This window comes from Berghia stephanieae, chromosome 6 (genome assembly GCF_034508935.2).
Source record: "Berghia stephanieae isolate SIO BIC M18660-M18661 chromosome 6, UCSD_Bste_1.3, whole genome shotgun sequence".
Taxonomy (NCBI): domain Eukaryota; kingdom Metazoa; phylum Mollusca; class Gastropoda; order Nudibranchia; family Aeolidiidae; genus Berghia; species Berghia stephanieae.
In genome coordinates, this window is record NC_088365.1 from 28,148,763 (window position 1) to 28,168,238 (window position 19,476).

The 19,476-nt window shown below is 34.6% G+C and overlaps 1 protein-coding gene and 1 long non-coding RNA gene across 3 annotated transcripts in view; one reads left to right on the top strand and one right to left on the bottom strand.

Annotated features, from left to right (window-relative positions):
• The window catches only part of LOC144974784 (PX domain-containing protein kinase-like protein), a 30,861-nt gene that overhangs the window by 1,273 nt on the left and 10,112 nt on the right, over positions 1-19,476 (top strand). Inside the window, exons 2-14 of one of the 2 annotated variants that reach the window (XM_078918042.1) lie at positions 1,193-1,381; positions 2,695-2,791; positions 3,695-3,772; positions 4,159-4,232; positions 5,255-5,329; positions 6,617-6,860; positions 7,504-7,628; positions 9,649-9,766; positions 10,463-10,541; positions 11,251-11,380; positions 11,855-11,938; positions 13,424-13,523; positions 16,324-16,360. In XM_078918042.1, the coding sequence (XP_078774168.1) occupies positions 1,193-1,381; positions 2,695-2,791; positions 3,695-3,772; positions 4,159-4,232; positions 5,255-5,329; positions 6,617-6,860; positions 7,504-7,628; positions 9,649-9,766; positions 10,463-10,541; positions 11,251-11,380; positions 11,855-11,938; positions 13,424-13,523; positions 16,324-16,343 (1,413 nt within the window). In that variant the 3' untranslated portion in view covers positions 16,344-16,360. The remainder of the gene's footprint in view (positions 1-1,192; positions 1,382-2,694; positions 2,792-3,694; positions 3,773-4,158; positions 4,233-5,254; positions 5,330-6,616; positions 6,861-7,503; positions 7,629-9,648; positions 9,767-10,462; positions 10,542-11,250; positions 11,381-11,854; positions 11,939-13,423; positions 13,524-16,323; positions 16,361-19,476) is intronic. The other variant, XM_078918041.1, reaches the window with a different exon arrangement.
• LOC144974786 (uncharacterized) lies at positions 12,708-13,943 on the bottom strand. Its single transcript, XR_013645818.1, has 3 exons — positions 13,908-13,943; positions 13,408-13,511; positions 12,708-12,814 (listed from the first exon to the last, which is right to left on the bottom strand). It is a non-coding gene; the product is annotated as an uncharacterized LOC144974786 (long non-coding RNA).

A 19,476-nucleotide genomic window follows, 5' to 3' on the forward strand; every position in this document is an offset into this window, starting at 1 on the left:
AAAAAAAAAAGAGCAAAATACCAATCATGGTATGTTTCAGGCTCAAAGTCCTTATTCAGCCAACAAAAAAAAACAAACAATGGAAACAGAAATACATTACGTAAAAGTACTTTTAAGTATTGTATTTATGCTTTCATTGTTTTTGTTGTTGCCTGAAGAAGGGTTTTGAGCCTGAAACATTCCATGTTTTTTGTATTTTGTCCTTTTTTGAAGCTGTTATTCATTTTTCTTTATTACTTAATATTATTATTAGTTTGGTTGGAATTTGTTGTTGTTTTTGATTTGTTCATTTTGGAGTTTCTACATACACGGTAACCGGGCACCTAGTATCAGGATCTACGTAACATGGTAACCGTGTACCATGATTTGGGAGGGAGGGGCGAAGGTGGCATTGAGCTTAGTGCACAGTAACTTATAACCTTGATTTCTTCCATTCCTATTCCTACACCCCCCGCCCTTTGTGTTTGTTTGTGTGTGTGTGTGTGTGTGTGTGTGTGTGTGTGTGTGTGTGTTATAGGCAGAACCTAAGCAGTAGCTGGGCTGCCCGACCCAATCCTTCAGAGCCATTAGACCCATGGAGCCAGAGTTCATCCCAGTTTCTATAGAGTGAAATGATCAATGGCAATTGCTTGCTATCCTTTGGATAGGACACCTGTTTATCACAAAGTACTCTCTGCTAGATTTAACAGACCCATCTACCCTCTCACTGTTTGGTGGACATGGGGTCAGAAAAATATCTTGACAGCACTGGGGATAGATCAGGGTCCCCTTGCACGTCAAATGCGTGCTCTACCAAGTGAGCTATTGAGATACTCACCCCCCACAATAGATCTTTCCTAACTAAACTATGATTTATTCTGCTCTGCCTATTTAATTTATTCATAAAATTCGTATAATTACGAAAGTTTGGCTCTAATTTCAGAACTCCTTGTGCATCTCTCAGTCTCAGTCATTTAAACTTTTTGAAAATGAAAGTTGATGCTGGACTACATCATTTTAAGGATTTTGAAGTGTTCTTTAGTCCTTGTAAGGGTAAATGGTTGATTTTTAAAGTTAACTATAGTCACTACAATTTTTTAATCTCTTAAAAATTACAATTTTTAAAATTTTCAAGTAGGCAGGTCTGTTTATTTTATTTTGGGATACAATAAATAAGATTGATCATATTATTTATTTGGAACGTATTTTACAGGAGTACATCATAAGTGTCCATCGAGGACCCTTGAAGGATCTTGCATGGCAGATCACCAAACGTTACAGCGATTTCGAGAAGCTTGATGCCCAGTTGAGGATTACAAATATTGACCTGCCCCTGCCCCCAAAGAAAGTGTTTGGCAACTTTGACAGAGAATTCATTGCAGCACGTCAAACAGGTTTACAGGTTAGCTGAAATCATTTCATTACTTTACTTCACAAGCTTGGTTACAATGTCACACTTGTATTCTTAGTTAATGTTTGTGTGGCTATGTGTCTTGTGGTATGACACTTGTTTTCTGATCGGAAGGTTCTAGATTTGAGTTCCAGAATAAATTGGAATATAGCCTAACAGGCGATATGTCTTGTCCTAAATGTGAAGTGTTGCTGTTAACTAGGGACCCCTTATAAAGCGCATTGAGCACATAGAGTGGATATTGCGTTATATAAATGATCAAATGCTCAAGTTTTTAAAACATTTAGAATATGGCCCAGACCAGATTTTTGGGACCAAATTTGGCCAAATCCGGGGGTCAGAAAAAATCTCAACTGTACCCGGGATCGATTTTGGTCCCTTTGCGTGTGAAGTGAGTGCTCTACCAACTGAGCTATCGGGTCCCCATGGAAAATTGAACTCGGCACCTTAGGGTATGAAGCAAAGACCATACCACTGAGCCAAGCTATCCAATAATTAACTAAACGAATAACAAACTTTTGTTCAAACATGAACCTGTGACCAAAGGGAACCACCCCACAACGATTTTATAAAAGGGGTGGAAATCACTTAAGAATAGTACTTTTTTTTTTTGGTATGGTCTTGCTTGTGGCAGGTATGTATGTGAATCATAGCATTTCTAGGTTTAGAAACAAAACAATGATGATTATCATCTGCTATTTAAATAATATTTCAAAAGCCTACTATTTCATATTTTAATTTATATAAAAATAAAACTAGAAATTGCATCTGGTGCATATTTAGCTCGAGTATGGTAAAGAGGATTTGCTTGAATTCAATGAATATTTCCGTCCAATTTACTATTTTTCAATTTTCATCTTTATATTGGACCAGCCATTTTGATTTCACCAAAAGACAATGTTGACTTCATTGAATATAATTTAGCCAACGTACCTCAGCTTATCTTTCTGTATTTTGGTAATGATGAGAAAAGTAGGCTATGGAGAAGTGCCAGTTGAAACCAGAGAATAAAAAGTCCTATCTCTGTCAGTCAGACGGAGGGTGTCCACTCAATTTGGGTCCTGATGTTGGCACTGATCTGTGACTATTTATTTTCTGTTTCCATCTGGCACTTCTCCATATCCTATTTTTTTCTCATCATTATTGATACAAGTGCCCACTCCACACTTTTTCTGAATTTTAGACTCCTTTCTTTATTTTGGTAGCATCTCGCTCATTTCATTAATTTCTCTAATAAGTGACAGAAAGAAATGTTTTATTCCTGTTACATATTGTCATTTTTTATCATTTTATTTGTCCCACAGAATTACCTACAGTTCATCTCCAACAATTTGTACATTTCAAACAGCCTCTTCGTAAAGAGATTTTTAGACCCCAACAACTACTCAGAGAACTTTCTTGGTAAGGTTCTTTGTGAAATATTACAGTTAATTGCCTCCATTTTTCAAAGTTGTACTTTTATCAGCATAGAAACTTTAATGAAAATTTTCACGACATTATTATTTATTTTTATTGAGTCTTGATAAATTGTGTTGATAAGGGATTTCTGTATTTTTGTATTAACGTGACTAACATTACTTTTTTTGTGTAAAGCGAGTGCTCTTTATTGTTGTATCTTTATAGATTTTTGAAATATTATAATGATTTGAGTGTGTCAGTCTAAGGCCTTTAAGTTAGAATTCTAGATGGTCTGAAATAAACACTCGGGGAGAGATTGGTCTTGAAGTCTACAATTTCTTTGTCTTACTTATTCTTTTGAGCACAGATAAATTCCAGTTCTATAGTTTTCTAAATATCCCATCACCTTATTTTTTTCATCCAATGGAATGAGCGAAATTGGTGAGAATGTCACAAAACTCTTAAAAAATCAAACAAATTTCAATCAAATTCCTCAGTCTGTGGTGGACTCAGAACATTGTTTACAATAACTGGTTTGAGTTTACCTTATGTATATAAAATGTTGAACCGGAAACTAAACTTCGGTTAATTGCAACTTTGGTTAATCGCAACATTTTCTCTGATGTTGCGATTATCCGAAGTGAACTGCTTATTGATTGCAGACAATAGCATTTGCTTGCTAACCTTTGGATGGAACACCACTCTATCTCAAAGCATTTTCCACTAGAAGTAACAGACCCAGCTACCTTTCCCCAGGATTTATCTGTACTATTTTACCTTTGCATGTGAAGTGAGTGCTCTACCAGCTGAGCTTTCGCGACCCCTATGATGCAATTGTAATTTGCTCAAAATTTAAAAATGTGAAATTGGTTCATAGTAATAGATCTTTAATTAAATTTCCCCCAGAACTTGCTCTTCAACATGTTTCCATGATATTCAGATCAGAGCCCAACTGGGACGTTGTGGAACCTCTCCCTGACCTCGGTAAGTGAAACACTAAGGTTACACATAGTTTGGTGTGTTGGTGCGTTATATCCGACTGGTAGTTGTTGTGAATTCTATTATAACTAAACCGTGTCAGCCTTATGTGCTGATCAAACCACCAAGAGGGTCAGCAATTAAGCAAGCAAATGAATAAAATGTTTCAATTTTGAATTAAGTAATAAGCTCTTTGTTTATGTTGGGTTTATTTTATTTTTTTGGGGGGGGAGGGGGGGGGGGGTTGAAATTTTTTTCTTTTTTGTTGTCTTTTTTATAATTGTAATAATTATGTGACTGATATTATATATATATATATATATATATATATATATATATATATATATATATATATATATATATATATCAACAAAATATCACTATAATTTCAGGTTGGAGGATCAGAAAGCATTACATTCTTGTCAAACCGTTGTCACAGCCCAAACAACGACAGTTACTGACATGGGTAACCCAGTCTTATGTCTATCCCATATTTTCTTGGAATATTTTTTTTGTATTACTCGATATGGTCCTATTTGCAGTTTTGCATCTAATTTTCATTTTTATATCTATCTGGTACATATTTATATTCTTGAAATAAGGGAGTCTGAACAGTCAACCATTGTGATCTTCATGATAAAGTTTGCTGCTTTGTGGTCTAGTGATATGACGCCCACCCTCAGACTAAATGGTCCTAGGTTCGAGTCCAGCTCTCAGCAGTGCAAAGTTGAGTCCTTGGAAAAGGCTCTTTACTCACATTTTCTCACCGTAATCAGGTATAAAATGAGTACCTGGCCGTTAACAGCATTGTCTCTGTCCGGAAAAAATGTAATATCGTTCTACATGTTACATGTTGTTGGTCAGGAACCCTTTGTAAGCTTTGAGCACATTTAGTGGATATTCTGCAATATAAAAGCTCTTTTTTTTTTTTAACAATCCAATTTATATCGTCCAGATTAGCTGATAAACACCTATTTATATCAACTAGCACTCTCAGATTATTTGTAGCTGCTCTGTTTTAAAACCCTTATTATGGGTTATGATAGCTCAGTTGGTAGAGCACTCGCTTTACATGCAGGGGAATTGAGATCATTTCCAGGTCAAGTTGACTTTTATCTTTCTAACCCCCCCCCCCCCCCCCCCCCCCCCCACTTTCTCCTGTCTATCCAGCAGAGATTGGGTAGCTAGGTCTGCAGAAAGTACTTTGCAATAGACTAGCATCTTATCCAAAGGAGAGAAAGCAATTGCTATTGTCCATTCCAGCTGTAGAAATGGGCGTGAACTCCAGTTCTATGGGCCGAATGGCTTTGATGGACTACTTACTAATAATAATAATCATAATCATAATAATAACAAGTTACTTAGATGGCGCTCAACTTCCACACAAGTGCTCAGCAGTGCTATGATTAAATCTTCAGTCAATTTAATCTTGCTCAATATTTCATTCCCTTTTTTTTTTTTTTTTTTTATAAATCCTTCTCTCTCCAGAGTGAATACGGCCCAGACACTTGTATACCCCTGAAGGAATTGAACACTATCATTAAATTGTTACCAAACTTCAAGGTTTGTATTTAGCATTTTTTTTTATTTTTTTTTTTGGTCTCACATTGATAAACTGAAAAATCGGTTAGCTTTTGATTTACAGGCGTTGATCCCCATATATTCAACTCCTTGACATTTCCATTTCATCAAAAGTTTTAATTGGGCAGGGAGGGGGGGGGGGGGGAGGCATTGTCGTGTCAAATGGAAGCTTTTGGGCCCAATGCCTGCTTCAAGCACTTACGTATTTTTTTTTTCCTTGGCCAAGATTATTTACCCTCAATTTACTCATCTTGGACAACACGATTCCTGTTGACATGAGAGGTGTTATTTGACAGATTATCTGTATTCCTTTATGGAGTGATGGCATCTAACAATGCCACGTGAAGGGGTATTTTGTTGTTTTTTTACAATTGTTTTATGAATAACATAGTTTAGAAGCTTTTAATAAGAATATTGACTGTGTTGGATGGGAAGGGGGGGGGGGGGGAAGGTATTCAAATATGCTTTCCAGTTCTGGCAGGCAAAAACAAAAGCAAGTAGCTGTAGTCATGATTAGTGTAACGTTAGTCTCTTATAAGGGTTTGAATTTTATAGGCTTGAAACATTAAAAAATTCCCTTTATTCATCCCACCGGGGAAATTTGTCTTTAGGGTCTATTCCAGGGGAAGACTGGAATAACCCAGGCGTCAGCCGCAGTGCAGTTCCGCAAATTGAGCTAGGGCGAGGTGACTTGCTCAAGGCCACACAGCGCAACAGCGGGTGATCGAACTCGATACCTTTCGGGTACAAAGCTGACTGGTTTTAAAAAAGGGCACCTAAGAGGATTTTGACAAGTCTCATTCTATCTATAAAGCCATCTCTTGTTATTTTTAGACTTCAATTGATTTTATCTCTTAACCAAAAACGTTAAAACAACTTTTAATTGGAATTGCCCTGTACCACAATCCTCTTGGGGATCCCAGTAACTCAGTTGGTAGAGCACTCGCTTCACACACACAGGGACCAAGATCGATCCCGGGTGCAGTCGAGATTTTTTTCTGAACCCCCCTGTCCACCCAGCAGTTAATGGGTAGCTGAGTCTGTTAGGTTTGATGGAAAGTACTTAGCATCCTATCCAAAGGATGGCGAGCAATTGTTATTATCTGTTTCACACTATAGAAACTGGGATAAACTCCGGCTCCATGGACCCAATAGCTCTGATGGACTATAACAACCTTGTTACAATATACCAGAAACTGGATTAAGAATACCCTTTTCAAAAATATTTTACATCCCCGTTTTGTACTTGAATTTTTTTATCTTTTTCAGCATCCAAATATATATCCTGTTTTGTTCTCCATCGCCAATGAAAATGGTGCTATGCTCATTGAGGACTTTCACGAGGTGGGGTCGCTCAGAGACATGTTGTGTAAATGCAAAGCCAAAGGAAATTATTTACGTAAATACTGCAACCCAAAGACGTGTGTACAGCTACAGTTGACGGCCATCAAGACGTATGGCCGACAGATTCTAGAAGTTTTAAAGTTTTTACAAGACAAGGGATTTCCATATGGTGAGTGGAAATGAAAAGGCTTTGTCTTTAATAATAATAATAATAATAATGCACACTTATATAGCGCCAAACTCTCATGCAATATGAGCTCTAGGTGTTAAATGGAAAAAAAAATTTCCTTTTATTCATCCTTAGATGAATTTTTTCTAAAAAAAAAAACAAATGTATGAACATATATATAGACCATTTTGATATATTTACCATGCTCTGGATCTGTTAAATCTTGTGGAAAGTACTTACTGATAGAATGTCATAGTGATCATCGTATAAAATGATTTTCTATTAAGGTCTTTTACGGCTGTGTGGTCTTGTGGTTCGACACTCGCTTTCAGATCAGAAGGTCCTGAGTTCGAGTCTCGCTTTGCACATAGTTGAGTCCTTGCAAAAGGCTCTTTACTCACATTTTCTCACCGCAGTCAGGTGTAAAATGAGTACCTGGTCATTACCAGTGTTGTCTCATTCTGAAAAAAAAAATGTAACATCGGCTAACAGGCGTCATGTCTCGTTCTATATGTTACATTTTGCTGTTGGTTTGGGACCCTTTGTAAAGCGCTTTTGAGCACGTTTAGTGGATATTGTGCTATATAAAAGCTCAAGTCTTGATAAATCTTCCTTAGCAAGCTTTTATTTGATTATTTTCCAGGCCACCTCCATGCAGGGAACGTCATCATCAATGGTTCTAACTGTTGTCTCCAGGGACTCAGTAACAGTTTGATGGGCTTACCGGGCTACTACAGGTCTTTCTACATCCAGGTCAAGAAGATACAGGTCAGGATGTGATCCATTGTTTGATGTTTTTAGAAACGAGTAATTAGGACAAGAAAAGAGGTTGTTATATATATATAAATTGTCACTCACATTATATATGGCCAAGACGTACGTTTCTGTGGCTTTCGTCCACGTCTTCAGTCGCATAATGTCCGAAGAAAAAAATGTATTCCGTTTGAGGTGTTTACACTCCATATGTCCTTGCTTCCATTGTGTAGTGGTGATTAGTGTTGATGTGTAGTGACATTGTTGTAGTGCGCTCTCATTGCTTATATTATGAGTGTGTGTGGGTGTGTTGTGTGTGGTGTATACATGTGTGTGTATGATATTGTTGTGAGAGAATGAAGAAAAAACTCATAAAATTATTCAAGGTTCTCGACCTCAAAATCACACTAGAAACTAACCTACACCAAGTCGATTTCCTGGACACAACCCTCTGCCTCAAAACTAACACGTATAGACCATACAAGAAACCCAACAGCGCCCCATTATACATCCACAAACACTCCAACCACCCACCTACGATAATAAAACAAATATCCGCTATGATAGAACAACGGCTAAGCAACCTGTCTTCAAATGAAAACATATTCAACGAAACCAAACAAGACTACGAAATGGCACTCAAACAAGAGCGGACACACCTCAGCACTGAAATACAAAAATTTAATGCACGCCACAACACCAAAACAAAACAGAAAAAGGAACATAATATGGTTCAACCCCACGTTCAACAACGCAATCACTTCAAATATCGGCAAACAGTTCCTTGCACTCATCGATAAACACTTCCCGAAGAACCATCGCCTGCACAAAATAATCAACAGAAACAATGTCAAGATAAGCTACAGCTGTGCACAAAACATGAAACAGATCATTACCAACCACAACAGACAAATCATATCCGAACCCAACAACATCAATAAAAATAAAGACAACTGCAACTGTAGAAAGAAGGACAATTGCCCTCTAAAAGGAAACTGCCAAAAAAGCGCCATAGTCTACAAAGCCACCATAACCACTGATAACACCGCAGCACAATACATCGGCAGCACAGAACCTCCATTCAAAACAAGATACAACAATCACAAGGCCTCCATAACACATGAAAGCAAAGCAAAAAGCAACAAATTAGCAATGCACTATTGGGAACAAATAAACACTAATAAAACACCAACAATAACCTGGGAGGTTGTCACCCAGGTCTTAGAGTAGGGAGTTGTGTGTGTGGGGGGGGGGGGGGGTATCTTATCTTTTGGATGCAGAAGTCACACGGTTCCTCAAGGCCTGTTGGTTTGTTGGGGGTCTTGATAGCTCAGTTGGTAGAGCACTTGCTTCGCACACACAAAGGGACCAAGATCGATCCTGGGTGAAGTCCAGATTATTTTCTGATTCCCCCCTTTCCACCCAGCACTGATTGGGTAGCTGGTTCTGTTAGGTCCAGCTGAAAGCACTTTGCGATAGAGTAGCATCCTCTCCAAAGGATATCAGGCAATACCTATCGACCTTTAATGCTATAGAAACCAGGATGAACTCCGGCTCCATGGGCCTACTGGCTGTGAGGACTATTACTGTTGATTTGTGACCTTCTTAAAAAACTTTGGCATCTTAGTCCATTCCTTGATGTCCGCCCCCCCCCCCCCCCATACCATATTTTGTTCCACTGTCCCTTGTCCCTCCAAAGAAACCAATATACTGTTGTAAGATACTATAAATTGCCTGTTACTGATTCAAAATAAGAATAGATTGAACGAAATGCATATTCCAAGGAGAATATAAATATTAACACTTAATCACTGCAAATATAGAAAAATGATAGTCCCTTTGAGGTCTAATGACGTCTTTGGTCATATTTTGTATGCATGAAATGGCAAACATCCAATGTCTGAATTTGTTATGTATTAAAATTTTGTATGGAATTAGTTACCTACATTTTGACAAAAGGGCTAACTTCAAAATGAAATGTGAATGAAATGTGAATTTATAACCCATGTTTGATTGATCTGTCCTTTCCACCCAGACATTGGAGTCTATTGACGTCTACTGCTTTGGTCACGTGTTGTACGAAATGGCCTTTGGTCGGCAGCTGGACTTCCCAAACTGTGATACATTCCCACCAGAGTGTCCTGCGCCGATCCGTAAGCCTTTCCGTTTTCTCTTTAAGTTGCTGATCTTTTTGTTATAGTCTTTGTTGTTGCTGTTTTTGTTGTCGTAGTTGTTCTTATCATTTTTGTTGTTGTTTCCATTGAACACTCACTGAATTTCTCAAATATTAGCTGCTCTTAACTATCTTGAGCTCACCATGATTGATAATCTGTCAAATTTATTCGATTTTCCATTATTGTGAATTCAAGAGAATTAACAGCAAGCTACAATGTTGGGGTACGGGTATTGTATGCATAGGTTGTTGTGAATTTATTCTGAAACAGATGAAGGGCTTGAACCAAGCAGGAAGTAGAACCCATCGCTACTTTTAACAAGACATGAAAGAAATCAACTCTTTTTTTTTTACTTTGTATTGTTTAATGTTATTTTAGGAATTTAATGAAATTGTTCTTCAATTCACAACATATTAGATCTTGGTCCATGTACTACAATAATTCTGGCCAAATGAAAAAGTATTCATGAATGCTTTTGATCCGGGATGCAAGTTGCCGACTTCTACGATCCGCTGCTTGTATTTGGTTGATCCGTGATTCATTCACCAGGTCTTCAGAGCCCTATTAGCTACAAGCGTTAAACTCTTAAACCAATCAGATGGCAAATATGGCCATGACTGTGGCATTGCTCTCATTAGTGTGTGACATGAATCTCCCTATGTTCTGTCATTACAGGATCCGTACTGGAATCAATTTTGACAACAGAGGCGTGTAAGAATGGGTTGCCAACAGTCTCCGACCTGCTCTCTCACCCGTAAGAATAATAATCTCTATAAAATGTGTGACGTGGAATTGAAGCATACTGCTTTGTGTGTGTGTGTGTGTGTGTGTGCGTGTGTGTGTGTGTATCTTGGCAGTGATATTTTGATTTCTATTAGGCATCTTGTGCAAATAAAGATTAATAAACGAAAAAAGAACAAAATACCAAAGTACGGACTGTTTTGGGCTCAGAACCCTTCTTCAGACAACAACCAAAAAAAAATCAAAACATAAATACTTTACTTAAAACCCCCAAATAGACGGAAATATGAGCACATCCTTTCTGTAAAGGGCATGCTTAATTTTTCTCTGCCTTTTATCAGAGTTCTGACTTAAAAACCAGATTGATAGCAGAGAAATAGTTGGCATGTCCTGTCTGTAATAAGATCTGGTAAACCATTGGTTTACATTCCAAGATCTTATTACAGAATGGACAAGCCAAATATTTTTCTGCCGTTGATCTGGTTTTTAAGTAATGTATTTATTTTTTCATTTATTTTTATTTTATTGTGGGCTGAAGAAAGGTTTAGAGCCCAAAACGTTCAGTGTTGGGTATTTTGTTCTTTCTTGAAATTGTTATATTCATTTTTAAGTTTAGTAGTAAAGGCAGTCACTTTCTGTGCTGGAAATGTAAAAATGCTGAGATATCCTCAGGTTTTTTGTTTTTTTAATTGTTTTTTTTCTCTCTTTACTTTTCTGTACAGATTGTTCAGCGATGTCATACTGCCAGCTCAGGAGACCAAGCCAGTATTGAAAATTCCCAGCAAACTAAAAGAATTCCTCAAAACTGCCAAAGATGAAATAGAACGGAGAGTTGTAGAAGACAATAAATTGGTATGTAAACTGGTACTCTTTTATGATATGAAGTTTTTGAAATTATGAACATTTTATCATGGTTTCTTTTGTGATGGCTACCACTGATTTATGATTATTTTTTTATCATCATCAACATTATCATTATTGTCAGTCAATGCATTTTCCAATAAATGGAACAGTTAATGTCTTTTATTATTTTATATAAACATTAACTCCAAGAACATCAAAGTGAGTTGAAAAAAACAACAAAAAAACCTCAAACTATCTTTGATTTCATAACACAAAAGAATCCTAAAGCAATGAATGGGAAGATGAGTGCAATTTATAGCTGCTGGCATCCTATCCAAACGTTAGCAAGTAATTGTTATTGTTACTGTTTTTATTATGGAAACTAGGATAATCTCTCGACTATGTATGTTTTACAGCCTCAAATGACCTCTTTTACTATTACACTGTATTTGTTTTTTGTTTTTTTTTGCTATTGTTTTACAGTTGAAAAAAGTCATGCGTATAACCAAAGCAAAAGAATTCCACATGTCAGAAGAGGAGAAAAAGAAGCGACGAAAATCCAGAAAGGTACGAAAATGATGGATATTTATTTCCTACCGCTTTTTAAAATGAAAATTCTCCCATTTGCGGCTATGTGGTCTTGTGGTATTACACTCACCTTTTGACTGCTAAGTCAAGAGTTTGAGTCATGGTTTGAGTCTGGCTCCAGGCGACACGTAGTTGACAGTCAACTACAGTCCAAGCGACATGTAATGTACAGTCAACTACGTGTCGCCTGTACATTATCTCATTGTATTCAAGTGTAAAACAAGTACTTAGCTGTTAACAACTCTATCAGAAAAATGTTGCCTTTCAGAAATTCAGTGGTGTCCTCATTCAAAAAAACTTTGTTCTGCCTTATGCATATATTACAAAGGTGTTTTTTTCTATCTGATTTCATTTGCTAATGACTAGTAAAACCGTGTAATTGTATTACAGAGACGAATGTCAGCTATGTGGTCTTGTGGGATGACACTCGCTTTCAGAGTGGAAGGTCCTGGGTTTGACCCTCGCTCAGTGTATAGTTGAGTCCTTGTAAAAGACTCCTTACTCACATTCTCTCACCGTACTCGGGTTTAAAATGAGTATCTGACAGTTAACAGCGTTGTCTCTGTCCAAATAAAATTGTAATATCTCCTAACGGGTGTCATGTCTCGTTCTACGTGTTAAGTGTTGCTGTTGGCTAGGGACCCCTTGTAAAGCGCTTTGAGCATGTTTAGTGGATATTGTGCTATATAAAAGCTCAAGTCAAAGACATTTATTAGATTTTTAAAATTAAAACTAGTTACTTGACCTCCTGACTTTGTGCCTTTCGCCTCTTCATCATATGATTGGGACGCCTCTGTCGCTTCTTCTATCCTCTGTGTGAGATCCCTCCACTTTTCACAGACGTCTGCCAAAGATCTTAAAAGATAGAAGGTCTTCAGCTGAATCTATTTTATGTTTTCATTTTGTGTGATTGGGCTCCCTGCTTAACACAACATGAATTGTTGTTGGTGGTTGTGGTCGTCTTTTATATTCAAAACAAGTGTGGGAAGGAGTTTAGCAGTATTCTGAAAAACTCGTCCAAAGACCATATTAAAAAATTTTTTATATTAATAATAATAATAATAATAATAATAATAATAATAATAATAATAATAATAATAATGATAATGATAATGATAATAATAATAAATGTTCATATTTATTTAAGTTGCTATATCTTTAATATTTGAAGCCAATCTTGAGAAAATCTTTTTAATGATAATAATAATAATAATAATAATAATAATAATAATAATAATAATAATAATAGTAATAATAATAATAATAATGTAAATCATTTATACCACGCCTATTCCATATACAAACAGCTCTAGGCGTCTTTTCAATACAAACATAAAGCTACTAAGTTTTTTCATCCAGTATATATTTGTTTAAAACACACCAAAAAAAAAAAAAGGGGGGGGGGGGGGGAGGAAGAAGGTCATAAATATCAACCAATTTTGTTTTACCTCTTTTTCCTCACAGAAAGCCATGGAGAATGGTGAAGGGGAGGTAACTGCTACAACATCCACAGCCAGTTCTGCACCATCAACTTCAAATGCCACGTCGACATCTGCACAACCAGGTGAGGGTTTGACCATTATTTTGAAATGCAAAAAAATATTTTAAAATATCTAAAAAGTTATTGGGCCTAAGACCAGGGTTTCTTGTTGTTATTGTTGTTGTTATTATTATTAATTTTATTATTATTATGATTATTATGATTATTATTATTATTATTATTATTATTATTATTATTATTATTATTATTATTATTATTATTATTATTATTGTTATTATTATTATTCATTTTTAATTAATGTAATTATTTCTTCATTCATTAACTTTTACAATACATAAATATGATAGAATCTGTTATATTATATTTAACATATATTTCATGCAATACAACATTATAAAAAGTTGTTTTCCAGAATGCTACAGTATTATTTCTATTTACCACACATACCCTAATCAATGCACCTTTCTGACCCTTTTCCTGTGAGAGCTTTAAAGAAGTTATAATAAACACACAAATCCTATTGCACACGTGTGTTCTTTAGTGTGGTGTGACTCCCTTATCATAAAGTATTCTAGATGTGTAGTCAGTTTTGTGGGACATTTGATAAGACAGATACACAGGCATTATTTCTTCTTCCATACTTTGCATCCTTTTGAAATTACTACTGTATGAATAAACGCACAGAGTCTTGCACTGTTACAACAAGGGAAGGGGAAGAGGAAAACTAGTCCTCCAGAGCCATAACACCCATGGCACCAAAGTTTTTCCCTGTTTCCCTAACGTGAAACAGACAGTAGCAATTGCTTGCTACCCTTTGGATGGGACACTAGTGCCTGTCGCAAAGTACTTTCCACCAGATCTGACCCAGATAACTAATCACTGCTTTGTGGAAGGGGGGGGGGGGAGTCAGAAAAAAGATCTTGACTGTACCTGGGATCGGTTTCAGTCCCTTTGCTTTTGAAGCAAGTGCTCTATCAACTGAGCTATCCAGACCCTCAGAATAGTAACGATAGGCCACTACAGATTTCGGTTATGAGCAGATCGGAAATAAGCAAGACAAATGATAATTTTTAAAACGTCAAGTACTCATAATGGTACTGTCATGAATAATGAAAGAATTGTAAAAATTTGAACTAGATTGTAAGATAAAGAAGGCAGGCTATCTGTATTCCCATATGACTACAACATGATGTGTTTTTAGGGAGCCAGCTATTTATAAAGGCTCTTTAGATTATTTTATGACTTCCATAACTTTGTGCATCTTACCCCTTTTTTTCTCCTCTAACTATTGACCATAATTTATGTCTTTGTTATTTTGTTATTTTTGTTGTTGTTGTTGTTATTATTATTATTATTATTATTATTATTATTATTATTATTATTATTATTATTATCATTATTATTGTTGTTGTTATTATTATTATTATTATTATTATTATTATTATTATTGTTATTATTATTATTATTATTATTATTATTATTATTATTATTATTATTATTATTATTATTATTATTATTATTATTATTATTATTATTATTATATTATTATTTTTTATTATTATTATTATTATTATTATTATTATTATTATTATTATTATTATTATTATTATTATTATTATTATTATTATTATTATTATTATTATCATTTTCATCATCATTAAACTGTTCACTACCATAGGTGCAATAGTGGCTATTCTTGATGGCTTTTCTCGACTTCGCTTAAAGCAGAATATAATATTAACAAAATGATCCATTGTGTTTTCATTTTATTTCACTTTTTTCTTCCCTATATCTTCCTTTTATTATTTGCATATATATCTGTTTTGTTCCTCTCATTTTTGTTTTACTATTTATAAAGAGAAAAATTATTTTAATCTGGTTTTAATTATCTAAAGATTTAAGATATCTTTTTTTCTTTCTTCTTTCTCTATTTAGTTATTAGAATCCACTGTGTTAGTTTATCATTCGTCATATGTCTACGATAGTAGCTTTTGATTATACTATATCGTTTTTTGCTACAGTCTCCTAGAAAAAGAACAATTTATAATATGTGTTTGTTGTAAATGTACTTTTTATATTCTTATATTATCACCTTTTCGTTAGATCGTGATTAATGTTTTGTTTCTTCTTTCTACTTAATAATTTTATAATAATGAATGGTATTTATAAAGTGCCAATCCCCACAAACTGGGTGTAGGTACATCTAACTTGACATCTAATATTTTGTCATTAATGATTTCTCCATATTCATTTTGTTTTTCAATTTGACCTGAATGAGTGTACTAATTCTATCATAAAGCATTTGATAAAATTTATCTTTATCTTCTGTAGGGCAGGGGGGTGGAGTTAAAATTTTGCTGAGGCATGTGTTTTAATGAGTAGAAAGTAAAAAACAAAAAAAATAAATATTATAACAGCTTCGAAGAAAAGAACAAAATACCAAACAACCACTGAATGTTCAGGATAAAAGCCCTTCTTCAGCCAATAAAGAATAAAAACATTAATACATCACTTGAAATGCAGACAGATGGCAGGGAAATCGTTGGCACGTCTTGTATTAGGATTTATTAAATTATTAGGGCTCAATAGGATTTCAAAATCCTATTGAGTCCTAATGACTTAATAAATCCTAATACATAGAGCACATTTCCACTCGTTGAATAGTGATTTGATTTGACAATCTTTACAGTGTTTTTCCTCTCCTACTTTCTTTCCTGTTACTTTTCTATTAACGACGATTTAAAGAAAAAATTTATTTTACCTTTAACGTTACAATGAGCCTGTGTACCATTTTTCTTGTCTCGGAATGTTCTATTTGAAATTCCTACATGCAAATGTTTCCCATCTATCTTATCCATTACAGACGCTTTATCAGCATCATGAGAGCTGCGTAGCCAAACGTGAGAAAGCATGCTCTTTTCTCTCTAATGTTTTCTATTCCATGGAAATTCTGTGGCTGGGACTACTACCCTTAATTCATTTCCATAGTTTATATATATATATTTAATATTTACTATAACAATGTGGCTAGTATCGAAGTATTCTTTGCAAAATAAATAAATAATTTTATCTGTTATCATTTTAGTCATTTCCATGCTTCGGTAGCTTCTATTGAAGACTTATTCCTCACACACACACGAGCCTTCCCACCCATATTGCCCATAATAAAAAGCTTTACTGTGCTAGAAATGATGGTCCTAATTCATTCATGGTTTACAACTTATCACTTTTTAATGTGGGGAAAGGAGAGGGGAGGGGGGCTTGACGACATTTTCTGTTTTCCACAAGATTAATTTTTTGTTTGTTGGGGAGATGGGAGTTATTCATACATTATTTTCTTTTTTTTTTTTTTTGAGGGGGGGGGGGGGGGGGGTGTGGGTGTGAGAGTTTTTTTATGTCTATATTGCTATATTGTGGTTGTACTTTATGCAACTAAAAGCTATCATTACTTGTGAAGTCTTGTGCATTAAGGGAACTAAATTGTTGAAAACAGACACGTCTTCTTCTCTTGTTTTTGTTTTTTATCCTCTCTTTTCTTTTGTTCTTCATTCTTTATTTTAAAATTTATTTTGGTATTATCGGTTAACAAAGACAACTTGTTATCATATACACACCTACAAATAATATCGTAATATGGAATATGTGTAAAAACCAGTATTATTATTATTATTATTATTTTTATAATACAATATACTTGAATTTATTTTTATCCTTATCTGATTTGCTCTAAAGTGTTACTGGTAACAAGTTTTCTTCTTCTTCTTCTTCTTCTTCTTCTTCTTCTTCTTCTTCTTTTTCTTCTTCTTCTTCTTCTTCTTCTTCTTCTTCTTCTTCTTCTTCTTCTTCTTCTTCTTCTTCTTCTTCTTCTTCTTCTTCTTCTTCTTCTTCTTCTTCTTCTTCTTTCTTCTTCTTCTTCTTCTTCTTCTTCTTCTTCTTCTTCTTCTTCTTCTTCTTCTTCTTCTTCTTCTTCTTCTTCTTCTTCTTCTTCTTCTTCTTCTTCTTCTTCTTCTTCTTCTTCTTCTTCTTCTTCTTCTTCTTCTTCTTCTTCTTCTTCTTCTTCTTCTTCTTCTTCTTCTTCTTCTTCTTCTTCTTCTTCTTCTTCTTCTTCTTCTTCTTCTTCTTCTTCTTCTTCTTCTTCTTCTTCTTCTTCTTCTTCTTCTTCTTCTTCTTCTTCTTCTTCTTCTTCTTCTTCTTCTTCTTCTTCTTCTTCTTCTCTTCTTCTTCTTCTTCTTCTTCTTCTTCTTCTTCTTCTTCTTCTTCTTCTTCTTCTTCTTCTTCTTCTTCTTCTTCTTCTTCTTCTTCTTCTTTAAAAAATGATATTATAAAAACCAAGATAAAAGTCCCTGTCATCGATTTCCATGATTTTAGTTGTTAGTTGGAAAAGAAATCCTTTTAATTGACATCACCATTTTTTTTTTCTTCTCATTTTATGTTCTTTGTTGTTGGGAATCCAAGTTGTTTATATCTTGTTTTAAATCTCATCTCATTAAATTCTAGGTGTACACATTAGCAGGTCTGATAACCTCAATTATGGGCCTGATTTAACATTGTTGTAATGGACAATATTTTGCTATGGCTTGAGAGTATTTATAATAATAATAATAATAATAATAATAATAATAATAATAATAATAATAATAATAATAATAATAATAATAATAATAATAATAATAATAATAATAATAATAATAATAATAGTAATAATAAAAGATTCTTATAGGATGCATGGTATCCTCAACAATGAGGCTCTTGGTGTTTTAAATTACATTGACACAAAACAATATAGAAAGTACATGACATCAAAAAAGAAATGTTTTCAAGGATTTCTTGAAAACAGACAATGATTCAGATTCTCAGATGCTCTGTGGAATGGTGTTCCATACAGACGGACCAAAGTTACAACGAGGCCATAACAATTTCGGTTATCAGACCTGCATATAAGTACACGATAGTTAAATTACTTGTTGTTTTCATCGTTTTGACTGACATGTTTGTTGTTCAATACTGAAAAGCTTTTTTTCATTGACGAAATGAATGGGGAAAGACTTTCAGAGAAATTATAGTTATATCATTTCGATGTAATGACCTAAAAGCATTCTAAGAGCTATAGAACTTTGGAATTTAAAAATATATATATTTAAGAGAAAAGAGTGCTTGTTACTCTTTGGATATGGCTTCTGTCCATCGTACGTTAATGGGAATACTCAGTTGATATAGAATTGTAAAATGTATTAAACAAAAATTAGTATAACAGCTTTAAAAAAAAAGAGAGAACAAAATACCAAACGAATAACATTTTGGGCTCAAAACCCTTCTTCAGCGAACAACATAAAACAATAAAAACTTAAAAACCCTGGAAGATGGCATCTTAGTATCTCTTTAACTCTTTCAAGGACATGTCAAATATTATTTTCTTTCTTTTTTTTTTTTTCTTTTTTTTTTTTATTACTATTAATTTTCTTTCATAGTTTTGTCTATTGTGACGTACTTTCTCCATAAGATGTGACAGGCCAACCCAACCCACCCTAACACCACTGCTGGATTGACATATGGGTCCATAAAAACCTCAACACAATCTACCCCATTGCTTGTGAATTGAGTGATCTATTGAGTGAACTATTGGGAGCATCTGCATCTCTATGAGCAATACAAATCTTCTTCTTCTTCTTGTTCTCTCAGCTTATCCCGCATTTTGCAGGGTTGTCATAATGAATGCCACATCTCCATGCATCTCGGTTTATGGCATCATCTTCCTCCAGGTCCAGTTCTGTCATATCGTCCTTTACCCTATCCACCCATCTAGTCTTCTATGATCAATACAAATACATATATTCTATATCTCAAAATAATTAGATCACCAGTGTTATTTATTGAGACTTAGGTATCAACATTATAAATTGCTCTGAACTGACAAATGCTGACACTAAGTGAGATTTGGATATATATATATATATTTCTTTTTTTGCTTAGTATATTTTCGTCCTGCACGTTTGCCAACCTTTTAACAAATAAATAA